Source organism: Peromyscus leucopus, chromosome 12, assembly GCF_004664715.2.
Source record: "Peromyscus leucopus breed LL Stock chromosome 12, UCI_PerLeu_2.1, whole genome shotgun sequence".
In the NCBI taxonomy this organism is placed as follows: Eukaryota; Metazoa; Chordata; class Mammalia; order Rodentia; family Cricetidae; genus Peromyscus; species Peromyscus leucopus.
In genome coordinates, this window is record NC_051073.1 from 72,091,529 (window position 1) to 72,115,441 (window position 23,913).

Genomic DNA, 23,913 nt, shown 5'->3' on the forward strand with positions numbered 1-23,913 from the left:
TTCAAAAACGTGGAAATCAAGCAATATTCTCCTGAAAAATCCAGCGAGTCAAACAAAACAGCAAGAGAGAAATATAAAAGTATCTAAAAAGTAAAAATTAAATCAAACTACACCAAAAGCTACGAAGAGCAACAGACAGTCATAAAATGGAAATTTGAAGCAATACATGCTCACATTCAGATAAATACTGAAATACTGAAAAATCATCATGCCTGCTTGTGCTCCTAGTACTCAAGAAACTCAAATAGAAGGCTAAAGAGCCAGAAGCTAGTCTGAGCTATGTAGGGAGATGTTGCTGGGTCCTAACAGCTCCTTCGGGAAGAGGGTGAGAAGGTGCGGAGTCAATGACACAGATCCTGGGAGTCAGGTGAAAGGCAAACAGCAGACTCCTTTATTCAGTAATGGGGAAAGCCTTATACACCCTCCTCCCAGTACCCAGCTGTGTCCTGATCTGGTGACATTGTGTGGTCATTCCTCATTGGCTGGACATAATCAGGAGCTCTGGATAGCAATTTGGTGACATTGTGTGGTCCTCCCTCATTGGCTAGGCACAATCAGGAGCTCTGAACAAACTCTATCTGAAAACACCAGACCTAATCAAAAAGAAGGTAAAAAGATCACAAACAAATTAATAATAGACTTCAAGGAACCAAACCAGAGCAGCAATAATGGCAATAATAATATGCTAATTTAAATGTTATCAGAAGGCAAGAAATAATAAATAATCAATGTTGTTTTACCCTCCTCATATCGGCTGTACTTTAAACTACTAGCTGCCCAACCGCTAAGGCCATAACCTAGGGGGAATTCTGTTCCCCAACACAATGGCTTTGTGGCTTGCCACTAAAGGTAGTGCTAACTAAATCTCTATTCTTCTAAAAACAAACTTAAGATTCAAAGGCTAGAGTGAAAACCTGTGAGCTCAAAGAGTTAGAGTACCAACTGGCTAACTTTCTCTTTGCTGGCATCCTGGCTGGCATCCTGGAAGCCGCTCCCTTCCACACCACCCCAATGAAAGAAACCCACGCTAAGCTTCTCCCTGCTACTTCCTGTCAACCACTTGCTAACCCCGCCCCTCTGAGCCCAGGTTAATTTTATTTAATTAGTGCAAATGCAACACATCTTTACACAGTTAACAAATGCAGCATGAACAAATGTAACACATCTTTGCCTAGTTAAACAAATATTCAACAACAAATAAATATTAAAGTAGAATAATTGAAATAAAGAATAGAAAGACCATGCAAAAATTAAAGAAAAAAAACTCAAAAACTAACAATTGTCTTTCTAAAATGACAAATGAACAACTCTGTAAGTATCTATCCAGAGGCAAAAAGTTTTAAATAAATAAAAGTATACAGGAGAGATTATGTCTATAGGAACACAAAGATTATGTCTATAGAAACACAAAGAATCATAAGACACAGCTTTGTAAAAATTTATACCAACAATTAAATAACATGAAATAAATAGGTAAACAACTTACCAAGACTGAAATGTGAAGAAATAGAACCTCTCAACACACACCAATAATACATAAACAGATTGACTTAATAATCAAAAACTAGATGGGTGGTGGTGATGCATGCCTTTCATCCCAGCAGTTGGGAGGCAGAGACAGGTAGATCTCTGTGAGTTCAAGGCCAGCTTGGTCTACTGAGTGAGTTCCAGGACAGTCAGAGCTACACAGAGAAACCCTGTCTTAAAAAACTAAACCCCCCAAATAATTAATAACTTAAGAAATAATTTTAAAACTTTCTAACAAATAAAAACCAAAAGCCAGTGGTTTATGACTAAAACACTAATATCAATACTTCTCAAGCTCTTCTAAAAAGTTGAAAAGGAAGGAAAACACCCAGATCATTTTGTAGAGCCAACATTACTTATGACCAAAACCAGACAATGATACTATAAGAAAAGAAATCTATAGGCCAACTTTATTGATAGACATAGGGACTGACTCTTCAACAGGGCAGTAACAATTAAATTTAATCCTTTATTTTGAAAGAGAAAATATGACAAAGTAGAATTTCCCGTTGGAATGCATGAATGTACTGTTTGAGTGTGAAATGTCCCCATAGACTTGGGTAATTTGAACACTTGGTCCCCAACTGTTGGTGCTGTTTGGAAAGTTGACAAACACTGGGAAATGAAACTTCACAGGAGAAAGTGTGTCACTGGAGGTGGGCTGTAAGGTTTTATAGTCCAGACTCTCTTCCGTTGGTTCTCTGCTTCCTGATGCAGATACAATGTGACCACATCAGCCGGGCGATGGTGGCGCACGCCTTTAATCCCAGCACTTGGAGCAGAGCAGGTGGATCTCTGTGAGTTCGAGGCCACCTGATACAAGTGAGTCCAGAAAGCGCAAAGCTACACAGAGAAACTGTCTCGAAAAAAAAAAAAAAAAAAAAAAAAAAAAAAAACAATGTGAACACATCAAACTTCTATGGCCATGCCTTTCTTGCCTCAATAGCTGTAACCCTGAAACTGTAAGCCAAAGCAAACTCTTCATCCTTTAAGTAAATTCTTGTAAGGTGTTTGGTCACAGCAACAAGAAGCATAATTTATTCTGAAGGGGTTAAACACTCCTACTTTCACAACTGAATTTAGGTTCCAGTTCTCTGAGAAGGGCAAACGTGTCTTTTCCAACAAAGGACCATTTATCTACAAGGTCCTTACATTCAGGGTCGAGGGAGAGAACAAACACAGAGGGTCTAAGTCAGCCTCACGGAATCTCAAGGACAAACCAGCAACCCTCTTCTAAGTCATGTCCAAGCTTGTGCAGATGTGTCCAAAAATGAGAAGACTAAACCTCAGCCAATTAGAAATATACTAATGTAACTGCTGCTTGCTTAAGCTAATTATGTAGCTGACCCTAAAATTCCCCTCAGCTGTGCTTAAAATGAGCCTCCATGTCCCTCTCGGGGTCGTTGCCATTTTGTACAGGTGAACAACCTCACATGCGTGCTGGTATAATAAATGCTCTTTGTTCTTTCATAGTATTTGAGTCTGGGGTCTTCCTTCAGCATTTCTTCGGACGGTACAATACAGAAGTCGGTGTCAGGAGTGGGTTTGCTGCTGTGATAAACCTTTGGAAGTGGTTTGGGAGGACTCAGGAAATCTTGGAACTGCAGGATAGAGGAGCTCCAGAATGCCTCCTGTAAAGCAGAGCTTAATGTGCCGTTCTCATTGGCATTTGGGAGATGAGAATTCTGAAAGAAATGTGATAGATAGCGGAGTACTGGCTCTTGAGGTTTCAGAGAGGAATCGGGGCTTAATAGGGAACCAGGCTGGAGGTCATTCATGTGATATTGTAGCAAAGAATCTGGGTTCATTTTGGCCATTTCTAAGAACTTACATGGGGCTGGATTCAAAAGTCACAGCCTAATTTGTTCGGCAATAGTCAGTTTCAGGCTGTGGCATGGTTATTGCACATTATTCTTCTCCTATGGTGAAAAAGAGCAGCAGGTGGAGCAGAAACAAGCATATAAATCATGAAATTTTATGAAGAAAAGAGTATGAACAAATTTAATGTTGTAGATAAGGCAGGTCCTGAGACTGCAGTGAAACTACTGAAGAGGTTAACATCATAAAAGAGAAACTTTTTTTTTGTCCCAGGACAATAAGAAAAGTGCCCTGAGGATAAGACCACAACCTTCACCCATTCCATCTTAAGATGATGCAAATACATTTTCAAGGAGAGGCCTTGAATTGAAAATACAACTAAAGGAATTCCCTAATCAAAAACAGTTGCCTAGAAACATGTTTTCCTAATTCAGCAACCAATACAGAGGCCACTACAGCTTTGGCCCAAGCAAGGGCAGGCTATGTCTAGCTGACAGCGTAACTTGATAGTGTCATCCATGAGGTACCAATTTTGCAGCAAAATAAAGCCAAGCTAGCAATGCAGATCATAGGCTATTGGAGATATCAAAATTATAGGATGCCCATCGAGACAAGTCACAGTATGGAATGGAGCTGGACCACAAGAGAGGGTGCGTTTGCTGCAGGTGGCAGAGGGGAGAGCTTACTCTTTGTTGTTGCATTCTAGATGATTTCATCATGAGGCCCAGATATCAGATACAGAGAAGCCAAATTGTTGTTTGCCTTAATGGGATTTGGTCTCTCCTTGTTACGTCCCAATCCTCCCTTTTGGAACGGTAATGTTGACTTCAGGTCATTGTATGTTCGAAGTATATACCTTGCTGTTTGGAGGTGTTTGTTTTTTTTTTTGTTTGTTGTTTTAATGTAACAGGGACAGTCACAGTTAAAAGCCTGCCTTGAGTCTCAGAAGAGACCTTTGACCTCGAACAGACTTTGGATTTTTAAAGACCACAGGAAGTTTTAAGTTGGAGAGAATGCGTTTCAAGTCATGAGATTGTTGTGTGTCTATGAGGGCCATAGGAGCAATGCTGTGGTTTAAATATGAAAAGTCCCCATAGGTTTCTGTGTTGAAGTACCTGAGCCTCAGTTAGTGATGCTGTTTTAGGAGGCCGTGGAACCCTTGGGGGAGGTGGACTCTTGCTGTAGGAAGTAGATTGCTGTGGGAGGATGGTCCTGGTCTCACTTTCCACCTGCTGTCTGCTGCCTGGTGCCTTAGACACAATGTCACCAGCTGCCTCATTCTACTGCCGCTGTCTTCTCTACCGTAATGGGCGGTGACCCTTCCTTCACACTGTAAGCCAGATTAGACTTGCTCCCTCTCTAGTTGCTTCTCATGGGTATTTAGTCACAGCAAACTAGTGCAAACTGCTTGATACATGCCAATCGATAAACATGATAGTGTGACGAAATGGACAAAAACTGTATGATCACCTCAACAGATGGAAAAAAGAATTGACAAAGCCGGATGTCCTTCCACAATACTAGCAAAGTATAGAAGTAATGTATCTTTTGTTGTTGTTACTGTGTTATCATTGTTGTTTGTTTTGGAGACAGGGTTTCTCTGTGTAGCCATGCCTGTCCTGGAACTCACTCTATAGACCAGGCTGGACTCAAATTCATAGATCTGCTTGCCTCGGCCCGAGATTAAATGCATGTGCCACCACCACCCAGATATGTTAACATATGTTAATCTAACAAAGGCCATATATGACATGCTCATAGAAACATTATACTCAACTATTAAGAAAGACGAAGCTTTTCCTTTCCTCTTACATCAGAACAACACAAGAATGTTCTTTGTGCTGGTACCTACTGCTCAACATACAGTTAGTACTGGATAGAACAATAAGAAAGAGAGAAATAAATAATTAAATCAAAGATATACATGTTATAAAGAAAAAGGTTAAATTGACATGATCTTTCATATAGAAAGCTTTAAAAGTCTATTAAAGAAAATCGTTAAAATTAATTTGAGGCTACAGAGTCAACCCACAAAAATCAGTAGCATTTCTATATATTAAGATCAAGCTAGTAAAAAAGAAACTGTGAAAAACAATTCATTTACAATACCAACAAAAACATTAAATCATTTAGGAATTAATTTAACCAGGGTGATAAAACATTAATATACTGAAAACTGTAAAAGATTGGTGAAGGAAAGTAAATAAACTATAAACAAATGTCCCCTATCATGGATTTAAAGAACTGATATTAAAATTTCTGGGCCAGCAGGATTGTCTGGTGGGCAAAGGTCTTCGCTACCAAGATTGAGGACCTAATTTCAAACCCAGGAATGCAAGTGATGGAAAGAGAGAAACAACTCCCCCAAGTGGTTCTCTGACTCCCCATGTGCTCCATGACACATATGCCTATACATATGACACAAAATGAATAAATATAAAACATATAAATAAAATGAGATACTATACCCTTACTACCCAAAGTTATATACAGATATAATGCTATCACTCTCAAAATTCTAATGACATTTTTCACAGTAGTAGAAAACATATCAAAATTTTTTTAGAACCACAAAATAGTCCAAATAGCTTCCAAAAAACTTTACATAAAAGAATAAAGTTAGAGGCAGCATAATTCATGATTATACACTTAGTGAAAGTAGCATTTAAATATATAACATTTAAGTCAAAATAACTTGATAATGGTACAAAAATAGATATGTGGACTAATGCACATAATAGAGACCCCCCATAAATAAAATTCAGATGCAGTCAGCAAATCTTTGTCAAAGCTATCAAGAATACCCCACGGGGGAAAAGACAGGCTCTCCAATAAATAGTATTAAGAAAACTATCCACATTAAAAAAAAAAGAAAGAAAGAAAAGAAATCAGGGCCTTAGCTAATATTAAACAACAACAACAAATTTAAAATAAATTAAATACAGATACATTAGAAGAAAACACGTTTGTTTGTTTGTTTGTTTGTTGTATGGCAGTACTGCTCTGAGAGACTGAAACACTAGAAAATGGGGCTTCACTGGAGGATGTAGGTTGCTATGAGGGTGACCCGTCAGGCTTAGAGGTCTTTCCTACATGTGACCATGCCACAAGTCACACTGCAAGCTTCCACCACTACAGAACACCACCTCCCATGTGCCCCATGAAACCAGGAACTAATTTCATCTGTCAGATATTTTCTTCTAGAAGATACATATGTTAATTTGTTGAATCTATACATTCTACAATGTCATCTATTTTAAATTATATTGTATATCATAGATATATAAAATTTTGTACTGTGTTGTGATAATTGAAAGTCTTTAACTTTTTCATGATGAGGGTCATTCTGACTGAGGTGAGATGGAATCCACAAAGGAGTTTTACTATGAAGTTCCTTGATGGCTAAGGATGCTGTTTTTTTGTTTGTTTGTTTGTTTGGTTGGTTGGTTGTTTTTATTCATTGGATGTTTGTACTTCACTCTCTTTGTGAACTGTCTATTCATTTCATTTATTACTTAGGTTTTTTGACTTTAGAGTATTCAGGGTTTTTAGTTCTTTATATAGTCTAGGCATTGGACTTCTGTCAGACATGTAGCTGGCAAAGATTTCCTCTTGTTCTCTCTGTTGTTTTTTTTGCTAGATTATTCTCTCTCTCTCTCTCTCTCTCTCTCTCTCTCTCTCTCTCTCTCTCTCTCTCTTCTTTTCAGAAAGTCTCTCTCTATACCTATATCTTGATACACTTCGCTGTTTTGCTCTAACAGACTCCGGGTTCCAGGTCTTACATAAAGTCCTTGGACACACTTGAATTGATTTTTGTGCAGTGTGAGAGATGCGGATCTAGTTCCGTTCCCCTACACGTGGACACCTAGTTTTCCTGGCACTGCTGTTGAAGAGGTCTCTTTTCTCCAATGTATATTTTTAGCATATTTGTAACAAATAATGTCTTTTATGTGTAAAAGGCCCTAAGGACTCTGTCAGAAAACCCTTAGAACTGATAAACATGTACAGTAAAGTAGCAGGGTACAAAATCAACATACAAAAATCAGTGCCTTTCCTATATACTGAAAAATAATGTGCTGAGAAAGAAATCAGGAAATAACCGCATTTATAATAATAATAATATACATGGGAATAAACCCAATGGAGGGAGTGAAAATCTCTACAATGAAAATTGTAAAACACCAAAAATGAAATAGAAGACACTAGAAAACTGAAAGACTGCCCATAACTATGGATGGGCAGAATTAATATTGAAAAAAAATGGCTATACGATCAAATTCAATCTGTATATCCAATGGAATCACCATCAAAATTTCAATGTTATTCTTCACATAAAGAGAAAAAATTCTAAAACTCATATAGAAGCAAAAAAGAGAGAAAGAAAGAAAGAAAGAAAGAGCAAGAGAGAGAGAGAGGAAGGGATGGAAGGAAGGAAGAAAGGAAGGAAAGAGCCCAGATAGGCCAAAGCCATCCTGAGCAAAAGGAACAATGCTGAGAAAGAAAGAAAAAATCACCCAGACTTTCAGTTATACCACAGAGCCACAGTGACAAAAAGACAAACCTATGCATAACTCAGTGGACGAGGTGACCCAGATTCACACCCAGATGGCTACCACCTCCCTCCCTGGATTTGGACATATTTGTGTGTGTGTGTGTGTGTGTGTGTGTCCATATATATATGGACACACACACACACATATATATAATATATATCTCCATAATGGCATTGTCATGAATATTCAAATTCAGCAAAAGGTATCAAGTCTACTAATGGAAGACTGAGTCTTGGGATTGAGGTCAGGCAGGCCTGAACTCCACACGGCCATTATCTACTTACAGGCACTCATAATTTCTCTAAACCTTGATGCTTGCATCTGGGAGAACACGTGACTATTCCCTGCAAGAACATATAGGCATTTCTGAAGAAGCCTAAATAGGTCGTGAAATCTAAGACAACCTTAATTCTAAGGTACTCTATGTTGTAGGCATCAAAAATGGTGCAGTCATGCCAGGCAGGGTTTCGTGGTTTCGGATTCAACAACCACACTGTGACTGAGTGAATTTGAGTCTCCTGGGATGAAGCGTGGGGATTCTTTTAACTTCCCACATTACTGTGATGACCTGGACGGTCAGATGTCATGATATCTGGCAGACTGCTGGTCAATGTGCTGAACGACCTAACCTTTATTTTTGTTTGGCTTTGGGTTTTGATGCGGGTGTTGCTGTCCAGCCTAGACCAGCGTCGAATCCACTGTCTTCTTGCCTCTTTCCTGAGGGCGGGGATTACAGTGGTGCTCCGCCACATCTCCCTCCACACTCTTAATTCCAAATTGCGCTCTGAAGTCCTTTGTTTCTCAGCTATTCATGAGGAAGCCTGGTTTTCAGGCTTTGCCCCCCTCCCCCAGCAAAAGAAAAATCCATTGGCAAAATTCTTTACATTTTCTGACACATTAGTAGAGTTCCAGAAACTTTCACTCAGATGCCTCAAAATAAATACTTCGGTAGAAAATGTAAACCCCAGTATTCCAGATCAGGAATGCTGTAGGACACATTTCCTTAGAAGCTGCCCTTCTGAGAGGGCTTCCTGACTGTAGTGTGAGGCTCTGAGCCCAGCCCTGTGGTCCCCATTTCTTTGCTTAGCACTAAAGAGCTATTTGGTTCCTTGCGTACATTTTAAGCCATTCTTGTTAACCTTTTAAAGAAACGAATTGAATCTTTCCAAACATGATTTTCCTTAATGTCCATGATAGGATTTTGAGTAGTAATGACGACACTGTCAACCACCAAAGAAGTGAATGGCACCGCTGTGAGGGCTCCTCTGGCCTCTCTCTGCACAGACAAGCAGCCCGCCATCCGGGCATCTTTTCACACCCACACCAAGCTCTGGGAGTTTCGCACTCCAACTGATGCCACCCGAAGAACGCAGGTGACTTGTCTGAGGCTACAGAGCACGAGCCCAGTGCTCCGAACCCCAGAGCAGCGTGGGCATCCTTCGGCACCCAGGTCTGATGAGCACACCTCAAGGAGTCTTTAAAAAAAAAAGTCCAAACCAGTGGGAGCTGTGAGTCACACCTAGAGCCTTCACCACACCTCAATGAGTGCCTCCACTCCAGCAGCTCCGACTGAGCCTTGGCTGACTCCTACAGAAGGCACATACCAGATCTGCTGCATATTGCCAGGACTTTAGCTCAGAATATCCTTCAAATGTCTCCCATTGATCACTGGCAGCCTTAAAAAAGCAAGGCAGGGAGCTATTCCCGGAGGTCTAATTGCTCTATGTGACACTTTACAAGGGGCAGCTTATGGCTTTCCCTCCCAAGCCCTTCCCTCTGTGCCCAGATCCTGAATAAACGCCTTCCCTAGCGTGTATGCGGAATCCAGGGAGGGCGGGCTGGGCTGCAGGGAGAATTGTGGGGCTCCTTTCCCGGGCAAGGCCACTGCGCCCTGTGTACATCTTGCCAAGTTCTTTCTCCTTTGGTTTGAAAACCCTTGTGTATTCCAAAAGAAATGCAACCCATGTGTTTCTGATTCATTTACACTTAAATCATTAAAATATTGTTTTGTGAGAGTTATTTGATGTCTAAAGAGCCTGACAGTCTGCTTAATGGGAATTTTACAGACTTTTCTTTTTATCCTGCCTGAAACAGAGAACACTTCTCTCAGACAATGTCAGAGTCCAATCCTCCCTCCTCATCACACACACTTGCACCTGCACTATCAACCAGACACAGCCTGGTAATCATGCCAAGCACACAAGGCTAACACTCAGGAGCTACAAAATAGAGAAACTGGGGAGAAAATGGGCAAGAATTACAGTGAATGTCAAGTCATTGCCCACCCCCCAATATGTCAAAGGAGTGCTATCTAAGGGTGAAGAACGTGTGTTTGTCACCTTGATTCAAGTGGCAGGTAGCCTTCTGGATGACTGAAGGGCACCTTCAGTCTGCGATCATAATCTCGCTTGTGCCTTATTACAGCTTCCATCCAGCAAACAAGGAGACCGGATCAGGAACAGTGGCCAGCCTAAAGTGCTCAGCCAGGGTGGACAGAAAACAGAGGTCACAGCTAAGTTCTGGATTGGTGTCTAAAGCTCCTTTCGAATGATTCAAAATTGAGTTTCTCTGTTAGTGGATGTGTGCATCACACAAATGCCACATTCATACGATACATTACAGAGAGCTGGTGTCACAGAAAGTGTAAGAGATTGGATTGCTCCTCCCCTTCAAGCTGTATAGCCAACTTTGTGGGTAGTGTCTTCATTGGAAAGTGGACATAACACCGCCAATGACCTGAACAGGACGCATGCGTGCTTGAAGGAATGAGTTTGAAACGTGGTTGGCACAGTGCCACTCTGAGTACCAACTGGCTTGAAGAAGCAATAGCCTCAGGAGTGATCATGGGTATCTGCAGGCCTTGGCCAGTCATAACCTTGCCAAGTCATCATTCCTTCGCCTGTAAAAGCTGTGTCACAGAGAACCCTCAGAAGTTTGTGAAAGTAATTTAGATGACATTTGTGCCTAGCACAGAAATGCTGCTCAGTGAGTCCCACTTTTTACACTCTCTTCGATGATGGCTGCCATTTTGTGGAGGGGATTATTATTGTGGAGGGTGTTATAGCACGCAGAGAAGTCAGAATGCAGAGGTTATAGTGTGGTGGGAGTTATAAAGAAGGGGTTAATTGTGGAGAGGTTTATATGTGGAGAGCGTCCCCATTTGGTACTGGCTGTCTTTATGAAGAGAGCTAGCTCTTACCACTCAGCTCAGCTTAGATCCACCGTACCATTTCTCCACAGATATGGGACACTGACATCTCACAGGCACAGATCTTTCGAGACTCAAAGGTCACTTGGCTCTGACTGTGCTGGAGCCCTTTCCCAAATGGGTAGATTAGACCTCTGCATGCTCAAAGTTGAACAGGACCACACATCCACCTTTCAAGTGGGGGAGAGTAGGTAGCCAACTACAGAAACTGGTGCTCCCTCACAGTCTGGGCCAGATGTCCACAGACAGTCTGAGGCATGGGATCTGCATTCTTTTTCATAATCTCCCAGAGCTGCCTTTTGAGTTGGTGGTTTCTGTTTAATTGTTCTTTTGCTGGGGTCCTGAAGAAGAACAAACTATTACAGCCATCAGGAGGCTGAAAAGAAACTGTCCTCTCTCTCTCTCTCTCTCTCTCTCTCTCTCTCTCTCTCTCTCTCTCTCTCTCTCACACACACACACACACACACACACACACACACACACACCTCTGAGTCTCTCCGATTTTTTTTCTCGAGGGCTGCAGTCCCTCCCAAGGAGGGGACTGGCCAGCAGATCTTCCAAGCAAACAGTTTTGTCAGGTCCCTCTGAGTGTGCATAAGCTCAGTCAGAGAAGAGAGAGGGAGAGGGGATCTGTTGCAGGCAGGGGAAGGCGTGACCTGAATGGAGAATGCCAGCCAATTCCAGAGACACACAGGGACCTCAGAACAAAGATAAGACATCGCTGACACCACCCCGGGGACGGGGACCAGCTCACAGACAAGTCCGGCAGACGGGACCAAGGCCAGGAGCACACCAGGCAGGAAAATGAGGTGAGTGCCAGGTCAGGGGGAAGGTACCGGGTTCCCTCTCCAAGACCAAATGTAGAGCAGCCGGCTGGGCTGGCTCTGACCTTGTCTCTAAGCAGACTCACCTGCTTGCCCTCTGGGTGGCTGGGGATGGGGGATTCTCATCAATCCTCAGGGCTCTGCAAAGGGAGCCCGTCCCTGGGGCACCTTCCCAGAGACTCCGGAGACTCGCAACTTGAAACCAGAGAGTTTGTACAAAGACTGTTCCTGGCTCTGCTGAGGCTCAGATTTCTCCCTCTGCCAGCACAGGGTGCTGCCTACTGGCCAATGTGATCCTCCTCCTCTTGCCCACAAGGCTGATTCTTCATTTTCCTACTCGGCAAAGAGCAAGGATTTCTTTCTCGCAACACTTTGAGAGTTAGATAATGTGTTTGTGTGTTTATTTCTTCTAAAAGGAAAAGAAACCAGTTCTCCACAGCCCGGCTCGTGGTTTCTTGAGCGTTCAGAAGTTTGCCAGTTAAACCTCAATTTAGAAAACTAAAAACCTGTCCCCATTTTACAGTTCCCTATAAATTCTGCATTTCTCACTGAAATCAGAGGCAGCTGGTGACATGAATCAGGCTATGAAATGCACCAAATGGCTCTTAAAGAGACACCACAGCTTTTTAAAGGAGCGTTTGGAATTCTGAAACCTGCCGCTTTAAATTCTAACAGGCTTGAAGCTCCTCAACCTTTCTTGTATCTTAGGTTGCTCGAGGCTCCCCACCAGGCATTTCTTATGAGCTTTCCCAGAATGTCTGAAACCCCAACTATCCTAATTATTTTTTTTTTATCACTTTAAGTGTCAAGGCTGCTAGAAACACTCGAAGGTAGTGAGAAAAACACTCCTTAGACGTGTTAAGTCTCTTCACGCCTATTTTCCCATTCATTTTCCCTTTAAATTGGGAGTTTCTGTTTGTTTCTCTTCTTGACTCACCTAGTAACCTTGCTGAGTCCAGGGCCCATAAGGGTTTCAATCTGTGTAACTTTGAATTCCATGTACCTATGGCTCAGAGGAAGAGAAATCTCTAAAAGTGAATTTCGTCATCCTGATCTTCGTAAAGTCTTTCAACCTGCCAGAAATTTTCGTTTTCCTTTCTTCTAAAACAATGGCTTTTTTTTCCTTTGTATGATCTGCTTTATCTGTGTCTCAGCCATTCCAAAGCCTGTCCTTGCCTATGCTTAACCCTCGATTTAGAACGACCCTCCCACTCATTTCCCACCTAGAACTGACTGGGCAGGTTCAACGTTGCTTCCTCATTCCTAATCCCCACCCCCCACCCCCGACATGGCACCTCTTCCTTTGTTCACATCTGTGACTGGGTTTCTTGTCATCTTTGGAATGGCTGCTTATTTGAATGTCCACTTCCCCTTCCAAGAGATGTGATCAATGTCTTCATCTTTGTAGAATGTCAATAAATATGATTGAGTTGAATTAAATTACTGGGTATCAAAAAGAAGTTTTAGGAGAGCATGTTACTAGCTGTCCCTGAAGGGTCTGGACTCACCAGCATACAGCACTTCAGAGTTTGCAAGACACTTTTCCTGAGCATCATCCCCTCTTGGCTTCAGATTTTGTGTGACATCAGAATTAATGGACATAGGAGATAAAAGCAGTTAAGCAACTTGCCCAGAGTCACACTGATGATCTTGAGAAGACCCAGACTCAGTCTTGTGTCTTTGGACTCCAAGCACTTTCCTGCTACATTCTACTAGGCTCCAATCCCAGCTGCAGATTACAATGGCCTATGGTACTTAAGGAATGCCAACCCCCAGGCAATAGCACAGAATTTCATGCACAGGGTTTGGGGGTGGGGAGGTGTTCAAACATTAGTATTTTTTTTAAATTTCCACATAAAGCTATGGGTTTTTTAAATTATTTTTCACAGGATTAATTGCTTTGGCCAGATGCCTGGGCATGATATGGGCATGGACCCAACTTCTTCTGTGAGCTTTTGTTATTCTTCTCTGCTGTTGAAGTTAATTCGCCATATGGTATTTGGCATGATGCGCCATCTCTTAGGGTATACTTTTCATCGTCTGTCAAGCGAGGGTGGTGGGTAAGGGATCAATGCCATCTCCTCCAACCCTGAATCTTACACATGGAGTGCTGGTGTTGTGTACACTGAAAAGAGAAGTGAATGGAGACGCTAGGGTACTGCCATCCATTCACCCCACAATCTGACACACGCGGCTTCTTTATGCGTCCCTGGTAGCCCGCTCTCCCCCACAGAGACGATGAAATCCCAGCTCTCTATATCACTTTTGACATTTCAAGCAAATGTAGCTCAACTTTTTGATCAGCTGGAGGATAGATAACAGGTGTCAGGAATTGTACAGCCGGTGCCTGGTGCCTCCGAAGCCAAAACATGAGTGTGATGAGAAATGAAAGCTGCCACGCGCATCCTTTGATTCCCAGCCCCTAAGGCAAGCAAGCAAGCATATGCTCCAGCCTCTTACATGAATGGAGAGAACTGCTTCATGTGTCCAAGTCTGCCTTGAGATGCAAAGAACAGAACACTCCACACTCCACGGGCCTTTCATACACACTCACCAGCTGCCTACCACACAGCACTAAGGCCTGGGCTAAGGGGTCAATCAACTGCCAGCCCCCACAGAACTGGCCTGAGGAGGCTTTCTCCTCTGTGTGTTCTGGAAAAAAACAGACATGAATAGAAGCAACCTTTCAGCCTTGTGTAATCCAGTTGTCACTATGGCAGGGAAGGCACGGTTGGGAGCCAAAGTTTCCACTTTCAGAAAGCAGCAGCATGCTGGATCATCAGAGCAAGCCTTTATCCTAGGGCTGGATACTTAAAGCTCATACCAGTGTTCCTGTGCAGAGCAGCCCTGTGGGAAGCCATTCTTCTTGGTGTATATGAGATGAAGTGCCACCACTTTCCTGAAGTGGGTAGGAGAAGTAAAGTCAGGGCCTGGAGTTGAATCTGTTCTTCCATGCCAGGCACAGCTGAATCTGCACTCTCAGGCCTGGTAACAAAAGGCACAGACACTAGCTTGTAATTCCAGACCCGGGGAAGCAAAGGTGGGAAGATCCCTAAGTCTCATTGGCTAGCCAGCCTAACCTAAGCAGTGAGCCCCATTTAAGATGCTGTCTCCAAAAGCAAGGTGGACGGCTCCTGAGGAAGAACGCCTGAGATTTGTCTCTGGCCTCCACTCTCATGCACACACACACACACACACACACACACACACACACACACACACACGCATACACATACACATACACTTGCTCATGCATGCACAGAAAAAAATATCAGAAATGAGCACAGGAAGCTGTTAGAGCAGCTAGAGTCATGCTGGAAATGTTTGAGTTCAAGGTCCTTGGGCCTTGCTGGGAAAGTGCTATGCTGTGACCTGACCGTTAGGACTATGACCAGCCTTAGTTACCCTGCCTCAGTATTGCATCATCCACATTGGATGCTGGGTTTTCCATGTCCTGCTTTGTAACTCTCTTAGCAGTCTATTACTTTTCATTTCTTCAGGAATGAATTCTAAACTTGATTCCTATAGGGCACTCACCAAGATGTGCTTCGTTCACTCTATCTTTTTTTTGTTTTGTTTTGTTTTTCGAGACAGGGTTTCTCTGTGTAGTTTTGGTGCCTGTCCTGGATCTCTCTCTCTGTAGACCAGGCTGGCCTTGAACTCACAGAGATCCACCTGGCTCTGTCTCCCGAGTGCTGGGATTAAAGGCGTGTGTCACCACCACCCAGCTGTTCACTCTATCTTCATCAAGATTTTGTGTGTGTGTGTGTGTGTGTGTGTGTGTGTGTGTGTGTGTTGACTGGTACATAGCCAATAACTTCTTTCAGAATATCAAATGTGTTCAGTGTCTGTAGATTCCTCCACTGAATTTGGGTTTTATTGCAATATTAGTTATATTTTTAAAACTACATAATTTGTGGTTCCTAAGTGAGGAACAATTGAAGAAGTAATACCAATTATCACCTAAGTAGGAAAACATGTGTCAGGGTCCCAAATGTTCTACTTTATAGAAAACTTCAGTATGCATATCAATGTCTCAAAAGACCAAAGCTAAAAGCATTCTGAGAAATCACCTAGTTACTTTCTCCAAACATCCTGCAGACCCAGTGAGCTAGGCCGCAAGGAGAAAAGGGGTGAGAACAGCTATTTAAACAGTTCAGCGCTGGGGACCTGCAATCATCGATGTAAGCCAAGCCTCACTTGTGTCTTCCAGGTTGCTCCTTCTCTGCCATGCTCTGTGCCTAGCCCTGCTGGAGGTTTCAGCCCATACCGTGGAGCTAAATGAAATGTTTGGCCAGATCCAGTCCCCTGGCTATCCAGATTCCTATCCGAGTGACTCCGAGGTGACTTGGAATATTACTGTCCCTGAGGGGTTTCGGATCAAGCTTTACTTCATGCACTTCAACTTGGAATCCTCCTATCTTTGTGAATATGACTACGTGAAGGTGAGACACCCCCCTCCCCCGCCCCACAAGATTCTCTGACTAGGTGTAGAGCAGACATCATTCTCACCTCATGAGGATGCATCTACTGAGGGAGCTACACAAGGAGACAGTGCAGTGAAAGGTGTAACGGGAGTGGAATGCCAAGTTCAAGTCTATGAGAGCCGGTGGTATGATTGGGCATTCGGCTAGACACGTCTCTTCCCCCCACTCTATTCTCAATGCCTGTAATAAATCCAATAGCCTCTGGTCCAACATCCCAACAAAGGGTGTAGACTTCAGAAGAAGCAGTAACCACAGAGAATCCTAATTATGTCTGACACTGAGGCATTAGAGAGCACTGAAAAATTCCTTACATAATGATCAAATGTTTAGGGCTGTAGACTACTGTGCAGCCGTCAAAAGTAAGAGGTAAGGTGTGGATGCAAGGTTGGTGTGTGATTCTGCGGACCTTGAATGTCATGTCAAAAAAGTTCATATTTTCTTAGTCAAGGGCATGGCCAGGGAAGGGAAGTGATTTTTAATGTGAAATATTAAAAATGTAAAGGGAGAGAAGGAGAGTATCACAATACACAGACAGTATTCCCTGGAATTGCCATGGGTGGGAAGTTCTGGATTTTAAAGTGGGGCTATACTTGGCATGCATGTCTGCAACTCCAGGACTTAGAGGCTAGGGACAGAGCAATGGTGAGGAGCTCACAATTAGCCTTTGAACAACCTCAGGTTAGGCCTTCAAGAAATGAGACAAAAATTTAGTAATAATAATGTGGGTCTGAAACGGTTCAAAATACTCTATGAGATCAAATTTATTCAGACTGTACCTACTTCAAAAGGTTGTGAAAACTGAAAAATCAACTTTCTTTTTTTAATGTATTTACTTCTTTATTTTTATGTGTATGAGTTTTTTGCCTGCACGTATATAAGTGCACACTACATGTGTGCGGTGCCCACAGAGGCCAAAAGAGAGCACTGGATTCCCTGGAACTAGAGTTACAGGTGGTTGTGAACTCCTGTGTGGGTGCTGGTCCCAGGGCTATTGGAAGAGCAGTATGGGCTATCTCTCCTGTCCCATGAAGCACTTGCTAAGTCCTCTCTGACCTCCAGGAAAAGGTTCCCACCAAATAACCCTAGAGTCAGCTTTCTACATTTTAATCACTAGTCTACCCTTATTATCCCACAACCTGCCACTCAGACACACTTAGCCTTGTATTAACCATGTTTGATTAACAGTAAAGTGGTAAATTTACAAGGACCCTTTATATTTATCATCTCATTCGAACTTCATCCAAGCTTTGGGAGACATAAACTCCTATCCTGTTTCACAGCAAAACAAACCCAGAAAGGTTAAGTGGTACAGGGTAATCCATCTGGAAGATGGCAGCTCAAGATCCCAGCCCATGCCAGGCAAATGTGAACCTGAAGCTTATTTGACCACACTGAACACCTCACAAGCTGTGCTCCCCTGAGTCTCGGGGTGCAAAACATTATAAGAGGCACAGAAAATGCTAAGTGGAGCTGTGGACCCTTCCCGTGTCCTGGCCCATTTTACATAGAGAGCATTGCTGTGGCATCATAGTATTCCATGTCAGGTTTCTCAGTGTCAGCATTGTTGACATCTGGAGCCAGGTTTTTCAGCCATTGCTGAAAAAAAAAAAAAAAAAAAAAAAAAAAAAAAAAAAAAAGAGGTCTTCAGCACTGAAGGATATTGGGGGGGGGGGGGAAGATTCCATGGCTTCTATTGGATGTCAGTGGCTGTTCCACCAGGTTGTCATAACCAACAATGTCTACAGGTGTTGACACTATCCCAGAACGATTGCTGTATATGACATTACCATTGTCTGGATGCCCCACGCTATGGACAATAGGATTCAAATATATCTGACTCCCAAGAAGAAAGATAAGCCTAGAGAACATGAGCTCTGGCCACTTCAAAGTGTACTTGAGGCCACTTGTAGAATGAGCCGCTGTCCTGAAGTCCTTGTGAATTAGACACATCTCTCCAATTCCTATAGGGAAAGGGATTCATGTTGGGGAGAGAATTTACATGACTGACTCTCTAGAACACCCTCTCAGCATCAGCAGCAGCTCCCTGCAGAGGTTCTGGCAACTATGAGACAGGAACAGACCCTCGCACATCTGCAGGCAGCTGGCGCTCACAGAGACAAAGCCCTGTGTGCTTGTCCACACATGTGTAATAGAGTTTCCTTCTGAGAGTCAAGAACTCACAAAAGTTAAGCTCCAGGGCCTGTAGAGGTCCACACTCTCCCATTTTACAGGATTATGCTAAATGTTACTGTGTCTTAAGTATTTTCCCCCTGATGAACACATTCTAATTACCCTTCAGTTTGGCCCAATACAGAGAAAGACAGATGTGGAACTGTTTGGGTTTAGATGAGCCTTAAAGCTCCTCTACCTGCTCGTTGACCTTGATCGCCCTATAGCACTTCAAGGCCCAGTGCTTGAATTTGCAGCTCCAGTTGAGTTCTCATTGGCTGAAATAAGAGGCTGACATTCAGAATTCAAGGGGAACACTAACACTCTACCTGTAAATTCACAAGTCCTGAAGTCTCACACAGAGTTGAACCTGCTCTCCTTTCCCAGGTGCCTACACAACCCCAGCTCCCAGGATAGCTACTCTGATTGACTTTTAATGAGAATCTCTCCTCTTTCCATCTGAACACAAGCACAAACTTGCCATGTGGCTACAGGATAAGTCAACAGCACTCTCCCAAATTCTATTTGTCCATCTGTTCAATGTGGGATTGCATCACTTTTCTTGGAGAAACATGAGCAAATGTCTACTCTCCATGCTAGGAATCCACAACTCACCAGAGGAATAATCCTACCAAAGTCCAAGTCGGTGAACCTATGAGTTCATTGAGGTTACTTACAGGAAGATGGATGAGGGGGTCACTTACAATGAGTCAAAGGCAGCGGCACCACCCAAAACCCACCTCAGAGGGCAACAACTCATGAAAGCCACACCCTGGGACTCTATGTGACTTGCAAACTGTTGGAGACAGGCTAGAGAGACTCTTGCAGGTAGCTCAGAAGGTAGGAGTTTCTCTTCTACCTAGCAAGGCCTAGTGAATCTTGTTAGTTTTAGTAACTTCCTAAACCTTGTATAATGGCTTACTTTCTGAATCTTAAGGAGTTTCCTCCAGGAGAGAATGTTGCAGCATGGAGGAAATTTATGGAATAAAAAGTGGATGAGATGATCCCGAAAGTACCCTAAATTCTGGACTCTCCTTGCAATCTTACTTGCCAGAATTTTCCAGATGACCCCTCCAAGTCTTCATTATCCTATTTAGCCAATTCTCAAAATTCCATGGCCATTAGCACTCTAAGTAGAGCCTACACTCTCCAGGGAAATGCATTAGTGACTCACTACTTGTGTCAAATTGTAAACATAGCATACCACCACTGTTCTTTACCAAGTAACTTAAAATATCTTTAGTTTCCTTTGGCAGAATAACATCCTGGACTATTTTGAGGATTTTTTTTTTTTCTCCATAGCTGAATTTTCCTTGTAGCCAAGGGGTAGGTTTAAAGGACCACCCAACTCACAGGAACCCTTTTCAGTCCAACCCACATCATGATTCCCCCCTTCTCACTCACGCCATCAGGGTGACCATGAGGGAACTGCTGACACTGAGTGTCATCAGCCCAGAGGCAAAACAGGACCTCGAAACTGTGGGACGGATGCTTGCATTTATGGGAATTCCTCCCCAGCCTGCTTTCCCGAAGTCTTCAAGACACGTGCACATCTGCACAGCAGCATCTGCTTCCTTGGAATGTGCTGCCATTGTGGAGTCCTGCAGTGCACAATGAGGCATATGCAGCACAGCTGGTGGGGCCAGCCCAGATGTTAGGCAGTGGAGCTGCAAGTCTCAGTTCTGCTGATCTCTCTACTACCACACTAGCCTTAGGCGAGTGGCTTCTTCTAGAAGGAATCTCTCCTGGTCCATCTTCCCTTCCCCTGTCAAACAGGGAGTTGATTGACATGGTCTATAAGGTCCGGCTAAGCTCAGTATTCAACAACCTTAGAAATCAAGGTCTAACTCCATCAACATCATGTCAAAAGATTGGGAAGGACAATTCATCAGCCCATGTCAGGCCTAGAGCAGAATTTACATCTGAAAGTAGCCAATCTTGCCCGGAGTGGTGCTACCCACCTTTGACCCCACCATTCAGGAGGCAGTGGATCTCTGTGACGTTGAGGCCAGACTTGCACATTCAGTTCCAGGCCAGCCAGGGTTTGAAGAGAAACCCTGTACAACAAAAATGTCTATATCTATCTTTTCTTCTTTTAGATTAATTAAGCTATAGGAGAGTCCCATCTTATGAATATCTAGATTTTAAGTTGCAATATGTAACCAATGTTGCCTGTAGTCAAATTGTTAAAACTCACTTAGAAGCCGGGCGGTGGTGGCGCACGCCTTTAATCCCAGCACTCGGGAGGCAGAACCAGGCGGATCTCTGTGAGTTTGAGGCCAGCCTGGACTACAGAGTGAGTTCCAGGAAAAAAAAAAAAAAAAAAAAAAAAAAAAAAAAAAAAAAAAAAAAAAAAAAAAAAAAACCTCTCTTAGAGTTGAATTCTATTATATAGCCAGGAAATACAGAATTTTCCCAGAAAAGGAAACAAATTCTGTTGAACTAAGCATCAGATCAAATGATTGACATACAAAGGAGTCATGAGGTAGGAGTTGTGGAAATGCAAACCTCAAGGAAGATCACAACCCCATTTCAAGTTCAGTCATGCCCTCTGCTTGTTGAAAAGAAGGCACATAGCATTTCAGTCCAGCATATCTCTCTCTCTCTCTCTCTCTCTCGCTCTCTCTCTCTCGCTCTCTCTCTCTCTCTCTCGCTCTCTCTCGCTCTCTCTCTCAATTCCCGCCCCCAGAGCTCAGTTGGCACCTATTAAGTGTCCATAAGATGCAGTGCCGCTGTTCTGTCGACCCCACGTCCCTTAGATAATGCGCAGTTCCTGCGCCCTCTCCACTGCCAGCCCCTTAGCTTCCACCCACCAGTCAGCCCACCTGCTATGTGACAATGTCCTCCTGCATGTCTGCCAGATACCAGCCTCGCCTATGAGTGCACCCTCTACAGAAATCCAGAGGGGTCATCTTCAAATATCTCTGTTTGTGCTGTTCTTGTAATCTTTCCATACCTACCACTTTCTAACGATGCCCAAGAATTCTGTAGGTAAACTATCCCACAGTAAGATGAACACTGCCCAAACTGAGTACTCGAAGACAAACATTACTGTCCTGCCCTCTAGGAACCCACAATTTCAAAAGGTGTAAAAGGACAATTATATAAATAAAATCTAAAAACCCACACAAGAAACTTAAGGCACACACACACACACACACACACACACACACACACACGTGCTCGTGTGTGTGTGTGTGTGTGTGTGTGTGTGTGTGTGTGTGTGTGTGTGGTCACTTCTGTGTGGTCAGAAAGGCTTTGGAAGTCCTTGGTGTTTGAGATAGTTTTTTGGGGGTGAGTGGAAGCCCAGCGTTGCCGTTCCTGGAACGGAATGTGTCGGCGTGTAACCACAGTGTGGAGACTGAAAAGGACACGATAGTGAGAGCAGAGAGTAGTTAGGGTCGACCCATCTGAGGGAGGGAGATACACCAGAAAAGCCCAGAACAATCACACAGGAAGCGACTAAGATGTCTAGTAAATTTGGGTTTACACATGGGCATCCAAAGTGACAGACAAGTGACCGACTGATGGAATTGATCCGGGGACGTAAGCATGAGCACCCATGGTCATAAACAAGTGATCGGTAGATTGAATTAATTCTTCAGTATACTTTGTTCACCAGTTTTATACAAGCTTACTATGTTCTAAAAAAGAAAACTAGTAACAATGACCAAAAAAATAATAATAATAATATCAGCATTAACACCTCTGCTGTCACACAAAAATCCCCCTTTCCTTTAGAAAGTCTGGCAATACTGGGGAACAAACGGCTGGTACCCGGTAGAGTTGACCGTGTAGCTAGGGCGGCCCCCCTCCCCGTGGCCCCCTCCCTAGCCTCATGCCAGAGTTTCCTCACAGCTTGCTTGCAGCACTTCTCCCCTTGGAGTAAAGAATGTGAAGTTTTCCCCTCCAGTGTGTCTACCAAAATAGGAAACGGGGAAGTGCCTGAGAAGGCGTGTTATGTCAAGGAAAATTATTTGAAAGCATTCTTTGTGGAGTGAAGAATCTCCGTCTGCATTTAATGTGCAAAATATGTTTCTGTCCAAAGAAAAGTCACTTGCTTCAGTCCTGTATGCTTTCATTTGGCATCCGAGTCTAGGATTGCCAATGGGAAACTATGAATTGTTTGGGGACAGAGGACATGGAGGTGACGTCGTCAGCAGCGTGTTTGAGTAACTTTGATCTAGACATCTAAATACAGGAGTTAGGCGCAGGCCAGGAACTTATTGACTAGATAGAGTGTGGCTGGGTTGGTTGGCTAGGACACATGTCTGGAGGAAGCTCACAGGCCCCTGCAGAAAGCTTTGGGAGCTTCTTGGGGAGCAGGCAGGGACCAACAGGCTTAGAATGCATGGGGTGTGTTGAAGACTCTGTGTCTGGAACACAACGGGAAGTGATAATCCAGATTTGAGGATGGAGCTTAAAGGATGGACATAAGGATCAAATTTACCGAGTCTCTATGCGTGAGACCTCTCAGCCAAGCTTCTTCATCTCAGCTTGGGCTTGTTGTCAGCATTTTAAAGATCCAGAATGGGCAGAGTGTCTTCCTCATAGTTTGAGGTGGGGTAGTCTGATGTGGAATGGCTTGGAAGCGGCAGTCAGATTCAGTGGTTTGGAAACTGTGAGACCTAAGGTCAGGTCCTACCACCGCCTCTCACAGGAGCAGATGCTTCCTCCACGGTGCCCTCGTAAAGTGGAGATAGCACAATCCCTTTCTCATAGGCTCATTGTGAATGGAAATGAGGGGAGATGCTTGAAAGACCTATGTCCGATGCATATTAGCTAAGAAAGGCAGGGTTGGCACGGTGTGAACTGGGCATGGTGTGAATGGGGGCATGGTGAGAACTGGACGTGGTGTGGGCCGGGCCTGGTGTGGGCTGGGCCTGGTGTGAACTGAGCCTGGTGTGAACCAGAAGGCAAAGCACTTGCCTGGCATCGCCTGCTGATCTGTGAACTTAAGCCTCCTCCTCTATTCTCACTCTATCTTGATGAGTCACTCAAGTGTTTTCAGATAATTCCTACAAAATGCTTTAAAAGACTTTCAATGCAGGAGGCCGTGTGTTTAGCATCCCAATTTTTCCAGCAGTTTCTAACCTACTGCCATGTGTAATTCTCCTCATGGAATAGAAATAACAAGTACTTGTATGCCTAGCTTACAGAGAAGGAAACGGAGGCACAAAGAGAACTGCCCAAGTCCTTCTGGAAAAGCCAGGTCTCGATCCCTGGTCTTTGCATGGGCAAGATGCGGTTCTGTTTCCCCAAGGTGCCACCTCATGTGGGTTCTAGTCTGGGAAGGACCTTGATTTGCTTCTCAACCAATGCTTTTT

At 43.5% G+C, this 23,913-nt stretch overlaps 1 protein-coding gene and 1 long non-coding RNA gene across 3 annotated transcripts in view; one reads left to right on the forward strand and one right to left on the reverse strand.

The window, feature by feature from the left end:
• Positions 1–368: 368 nt before the first annotated feature.
• On the reverse strand, positions 369–12,750 carry LOC119088804. Its single transcript, XR_005092544.1, has 2 exons — positions 12,017–12,750; positions 369–593 (listed from the first exon to the last, which is right to left on the reverse strand). It is a non-coding gene; the product is annotated as an uncharacterized LOC119088804 (long non-coding RNA).
• The window catches only part of Masp1 (mannan binding lectin serine peptidase 1), a 65,562-nt gene continuing 53,204 nt past the window's right edge, over positions 11,556–23,913 (forward strand). The window contains exons 1-2 of one of the 2 annotated variants that reach the window (XM_028875193.2): positions 11,556–11,915; positions 16,144–16,375. In XM_028875193.2, coding sequence (XP_028731026.1) covers positions 11,911–11,915; positions 16,144–16,375 — 237 coding nt within the window. In that variant the 5' untranslated portion in view covers positions 11,556–11,910. The remainder of the gene's footprint in view (positions 11,916–16,143; positions 16,376–23,913) is intronic. The other variant, XM_028875195.2, reaches the window with a different exon arrangement.